The sequence below is a fragment of the Triticum urartu genome, chromosome 2A, assembly GCF_056163025.1.
Source record: "Triticum urartu cultivar PI428250 chromosome 2A, HENAU_Tu73, whole genome shotgun sequence".
Lineage (NCBI taxonomy): Eukaryota > Viridiplantae > Streptophyta > Magnoliopsida > Poales > Poaceae > Triticum > Triticum urartu.
Window position 1 is genome coordinate 9974322 of NC_141874.1, and position 6218 is coordinate 9980539.

General features: G+C 43.5%; 2 protein-coding genes across 2 annotated transcripts; both read left to right on the top strand.

The window, feature by feature from the left end:
* The first annotated feature begins 603 nt into the window (after positions 1-603).
* LOC147982822 (disease resistance protein RGA2-like) lies at positions 604-2187 on the top strand. The gene has a single exon (XM_087539363.1). The coding sequence runs from the start codon at positions 643-645 to the stop codon at positions 2113-2115; it is 1473 nt and encodes a 490-aa protein (XP_087395489.1). The 5' UTR covers positions 604-642; the 3' UTR covers positions 2116-2187.
* Positions 2188-4134: 1947 nt separating this feature from the next.
* Positions 4135-5759, top strand: LOC147982823 (putative disease resistance RPP13-like protein 1). The gene has a single exon (XM_087539364.1). It carries the CDS (start codon positions 4175-4177, stop codon positions 5633-5635), a length of 1461 nt encoding a protein of 486 aa, XP_087395490.1. The 5' UTR covers positions 4135-4174; the 3' UTR covers positions 5636-5759.
* Positions 5760-6218: the final 459 nt, after the last annotated feature.

The window sequence follows — 6218 nt, forward strand, 5'->3', positions numbered from 1 at the left end:
GATATGGGAAATGAGGTGCCTCTTATGTAAAATATCAAAAGGACAAATTGGTGATTAAGAACCACATAGAGCAACCGCTCAGTGGTGTGCGTTGTTTGCATGCTTTTCGATTAAAGACTGAACTGGCGCAAATTGGACCACAGAGAAACTGATTGGGTTCTCAAGAAACCAAAAGAGCAAATGTGCCTCTAAAAGATTACTGAACCATGGAGCTGTGGTTCCTATCATCACTTACGATCATATCGTTTCCTTGACGATGACTTGTGCGCTGCTTCTGAAAAAAAAAAGCAAATTCCCACGTGTGTAAAATTTAAAAGAAGTCAAGAAGAGTGCAAAGATGATTAAATATATATTTTTGCAAGGCGGAATAATGGATTTGGACCTACCATGAATATTACAGATAGTCAAATACTGGTCGGTCCATTCTTTTCCATGCTGCTTGAAAAGTTGACTGCTCCAGGTCCAGGTCACCCAGCCACCAACCCACTCACCCACCCACCCAGTCGTCCAGCGATTCTTTGTTTAAACAAAACAGGCTGCGTGGAGCAGTTTATATTTTGCTAAGCTCTTCAGGACTTGGCAGTCTCATCTTGTTACATTTGTCCAAAGACCGACCATCAGCTTACCTCGTCAATCCCGGCCATGGAGGTTGCCGTATCAGCAGTTGCAAGTGAACTTGTGGGCCGGTTCATCTCCTTCTTGATGAACAAGTACCACTCAAGCCATGCGCAGTCAGAGGAAAAGATGGTGGAAAGGTTGCACCATCTCCTAATGAGAGCTTGCACCATTGTCGAGGAGGCGGACACTCGATACATAACAAACTCCGGGATGATGATGCAGCTCAAGATGCTCTCGGAGGCCATGTACCGAGGTCACAGCCTCCTGGATGCCTCGAGGTACCGAGCCCTCCAAGACGGTGCCAGCTTCGACGAGGTTAGCAGCAACGACTCGTCTAGCAGCAGTTTGTATTTAATCATTCCAGTCAAGCGTTCTCGAACAACAGCAGATAAAGGCAACAAGGCCATGGGCCTCGACTCACATGGTGCTTTGGAAAGCTTAGAAATTGCTGTTGCAAACATATCAGAGTTTGTTGTGCTTCTGGGTGGATGTGAGCGCATGTCCCGTAGGCCATATGATGTTTATCTTTACACCGACAAGTTCATGTTTAGCCGACACGCTGAAAAGCAAAAGCTTTTGAGCTTCTTGTTGGAGCACAACGATCCTTCAGGTGATCATGCATTAGCCATTCTTCCGCTCATAGGTGGTGTCGCAGTTGGGAAGAAAACTTTGGTTGCTCATGTGTGTGGCGATGAAAGGGTTCGTTCACGCTTCTCCTCTATTTTGCACTTGAATGGAGACAGCCTTTTGGGGATACTTGGTGATGGGAGGGCCATGATTGGGATAATGTTGGTAGTTATTGAGTTCACTTCTGATGTAGGTGATGATGGCTGGAATTTTTTTCACTCATTTCTCATAAGAATGGGCAGAGGAAGCAAGATGATCATTGTAAGTAAGCTTAAAAGAATAGCCCGGTTTGGAACGGTGAAACCAATTTTACTAAGTGCTCTATCTCATGATGAGTTGACGTACCTTTTCAAGGCACTTGCCTTCGGAAGTGTAGAGCCAGCAGAAGATCCGCGGCTAGTACAAATAGCAAATGAATTTGCAACGGTGATCCACAGTTCGCAAATTTCACTTGTTGCAACAAATATGTTCACGGATGTGTTGAGAAGCAACCTCGATGTTCAGTTCTGGCATTGTATATTGCACAAGGCGGCAAGAATGGTTAAAAGAAACCGCTCCATTTATGGTGTGAACCCAACCATGCGTATAGAACAAGGCCATCCAGTGGACATAACAGACATTGCTTTGCATCCACTTAGCATGAAACCTTATAGTGATAATATTTCAATCAAGACGGAATTGCCAAGTGTGACATTTGGGGAACTTATAACAGATCCTAGTGTTAGACCGAAAGGAGACTTCACTCTAATTGCATGGGAATCAAGGATAGCCCCTCATAAATCATTTCCTAATTATGTTACAAGTCATGCTCAGGATACACATCAAAGTAGTGCCCTGCCCGGGAGGAAGCGACAAGGAGTGCCAATCTAGTTTTATTTCAGAACTTGTTATGTAACTCATGTTGTAATTTTTTGATACATGACAATTCAATTAAATCTATGTTTTATCCTCCAACTCAACTGACATACAATGAACTTATATGTTTTATCCTCCAACAACCCCTCTTGCTCTTCTTAGATAACCTACTGCTACTATTGACACTGTGGTATTCTTAGTGAAGAAAATACAATTCGGACAGTACTATTCATCAAACAGAGTTTTTTTGTCATTTTTTCCAGAATCCCACGGATGTCATTTCTTGGTGAAACTTCATGTGCAAGTATACCGGTCGTCCATATAAATATTCAGATTTTTTCTATTATTTTTTCAAATTACTATTCATAGGGGGTTCATGTGGAACCATATTCACCAAATCCACGTTCAATAGTGAATATAAAAAGGTTACCATGGTTCCACAAAAATTCACATCATGCGTAGAATGGTTGACCAAGTTTGATATCCCAAAATTTCAGAATTTTTAAAATTTTACTAGTATTTTTTACAAAATTACTTTTAACATGGGTGCACGTGGAACCATGTTCAGCTTTGTAATTTTTGCTATTCAGTAGCCCTACAGTACAGTGGCTTACTAATGAAACAACAACAACAACAAACCCTTTAGTCCCAAACAAGTTAAGGTAGGCTAGAAGTAAAATTCATAAGATCTCACAACCAACTCATGGTTCTGGCATGGATAACAAGCTTTCACGAACCCTGTCCATGGCTAGTTCTCTGGTGATACTGCAGTCCTTCACATCCCTCTTTACGGACTCCTCTCATATCAAGTTCAGTCTACCCCGACCTCTCTTGACATTATCGGCACGCTTTAGCCGTCCGCTATGAACTGACGCTTCTGGAGGCCTGTGCTGAATATGACCGAACCATCTCAGACGATGTTGGACAAGCTTCTCTTCAGTCGGTGCTACCGCAACTCTATTTCTTATATCATCATTCCGGACCCAGTCCTTCCTTTGTGTCCACACATCCATCTCAACATGTGTATCTACGGCTAACCTAACTGTTGAACATGTTGCCTTCTAGTCGGCCAACACTCAGTGCCATACAACATTGCGGGTCGAACCGCCGTCCTATACAACTTGCCTTTTAGCTTTTGGGTCACTCTCTTGTCACAGAGAATGTCAGAAGCTTGGCTTACTAATGAAACATAAATTAGAAAACAAGAAAGAGTTATGTGGAAATTATCATCATCACACAGTCCAGACTAGCATTACTAAAGTTGATGCTAACTAAAGTTGGCTTATAAGCCCGCAATCAGCTATGTAACTCCATGCATGGTACCGGAAAAGCTATATACTCCCTCCGTTTTAAAATATAAGGTGGTATAGTTTTTACATGATTAGTACTCATGTACATGGGAGTCCAGGTGACGATGATGAGTTCTCTGCTGACACAGCTGAGCTGCGGCACATGAGTCGTTGCTGCAGTGCCAGACATCATACTATTATTCATTCCAGTTTTAGCGTTGTGGAGATCAACATCAGGTCAAGCCTGAAATCTCAAGAATGCACAAGATGCAAGAGTTTTTTAGCACAAGATAACTACTCACGTACAGACTAACCACTGACAAAGATAAAGACCGCATACCATTACCTTACCAATGAAGTGTTCTGCTTTCTCCACAAAGTTCATCTGGAAAAGCATAAACAATTTCCATGGTCAAACTTGACTGCAAGGTATTGTGATGCCAGTAATTCCCTCACATGTAAAATGTAAAAGGAGTCCACGAAAGATAATAAAATATACATTTTGTATGGAACCATAATCAATTTGGACCTACCTACCTACTGTGAGTATTAGAAATATTGGCCAACTTTTTTCATGCTGCTTGGAAAGTTGGCTTCTCCTTGTCACATCTTTGGACATTTAATTAAACTAGACAAGTATGCGTGTGTCACCAACCCACTTGCTGTAGTCAAATCATCCCTTGAGACTTTTCTATTTTGCCAATAGGCTCTGCAAGACTTGGCAGAGGCCAGTCTAGTTAAATTTGTCCACAGACGGCCAACAACTTACACCATCAATCCTGGCCATGGAGGTTGCCATGTCTGCAGTTGTAGGTGAACTCGTGAGCCAGTTCATCTCCTTCCTGATGAACAAGTGCAACTCCTTGAGGCATGCCCAATCAGAGGAGGAGAAGGTGCTGGAGAGGTTACAACACCTGCTGATGAGAGCTGGCACCATCGTTGAGGAGGCAGACACACGATACATAACCAATTCTGGGATGATGATGCAGCTCAAGACGCTCTCAGAGGTCATGTACCGAGGATATGGTGCGCTGGACAACTCGAGGTACCGTGACCTCCAAGAAAGTGCAACCTTCGACGAGGTTAGCATTAATGACTCATCTGGAAGTGGATTATATTTAGCCAAGCGCTCTCGAACAACAAATGATAAGGCCACACGCCTCGAGTCACATGACGCCTTGCAAAGTTTAGAAATTGCTATTGCTAACATGGCAGAATTTATTGTTCTTCTCGGTGGATGCGAGCGCATGTCTCGTAGGCCATATGATGTTTATCTTTACACCGACAACTTCATGTTCGGCCGACACACTGAGAAGCAGAAGCTCTTGAGCTTCTTGTTGCAGCACAATGACCCTCTAGGTAATCATGCACTGGCAGTTCTTCCGATCATAGGTGGTGTTGGAGTTGGAAAGAAAACATTGGTTGCTCATGTGTGTGGCGACGAAAGGGTTCGCTCACGCTTCTCCTCTATTTTGCAATTGAATGGAGATAGCCTCTTGACGATACTTGACCATGGAAGGACTATGGAAGGTATGATGTTGGTAGTTATTGAGTTTGCTTCTGATGTAGATGACGATGAGTGGAAAAGATTTCACTCGTTTTTCATAAGAAAGGGCAAAGGAAGCAAGATCATCATCATAAGTAAACTTAAGAGATTAGCCCGGTTTGGGTCGGTGAACCCCATTTTCCTTACTGCTATGTCTTATGATGAGTTGAGGTACCTTTTCAAGACACTGGCATTCGGAAGTGTGGACCGTGCAGAACATCCACGGCTGGTACAAATAGCAGATGAATTTGCCATGTTAGTGCACGGTGCGCAATGTTCACTTACCGCAACAAATGTGTTCGCGGATATGTTGAGAAAGAATCTCGATGTTCAGTTTTGGCATAGAATATTGGACAAGGGGACAAGGTATGTTAAAAGAAACCTCTCCAGATATAGTAGTGTCGACCAAGCCATACTTATACAACAAGGCCATCCAGTGGTTGTAACGGACCTTGCTTTGGATCCACTTAGTGTGAGACCTTATACAAATCATGTTTCAAGCAAGAAACTGCCAAGTGTGACATTTGGGGAACTTCTAACAGACCCTACTGTTAGACCAAAAGGAGACTTTATTATAGTTTCATGGGAATCAAGGATACCACCTCATAATTCATTTGCTTGTTTTGCTACAAGTCATGCTCAGGATACACATGAAGGTAGTACCTTGCCAGGGAGGAAGCGACGCGGAGAGCCAATTTAATTTTGATTGAAAACTTGTGTAATTTAACTCTTGTTGTATTTTCTGATACATGAGAAACGTATGTATTGGCATGGCCATGTAATGTATTTTATGGAGTGATTATATAACATTCGACTAAACATATGAGAGATCCCAGATTCTCGGTTGAGATCACAGTATGCGTCTACAGAATTAGATTTGATTATGTGAACTACAATGCGCCGGGATCCTTCCCACAGTAGCGCCTCCCCAAAATTAGCCAGATTTTAGAGAAGGAAACCAGTTTAAATTCAAAATATTGAGGATATCGAAGAACTGGCAAAGCACCGCGGCGAGGCCCCCACGCGCGTGATCCCTTGCGGATCTCAAAGTCGACCTAGGCAGCTCCCCTCCCACCATTCCCGCACTGTCATTCTTTTTTTTCTTGTCATTCTTTAAAGCATTATTGGCATCAAGGCCGTAGCCTTGGGCCATGGTCAGGGTGGACACGGTCCGGGCCAGTCTGGTCCCTGACCGAGCCGTCCTTTGGACCGGCCGTCGGCGGTCCGGACCGGACCGGACCGAGCAGCGTCGCGGTCCTGTTTGTAGGGACCGGACCGGCAGG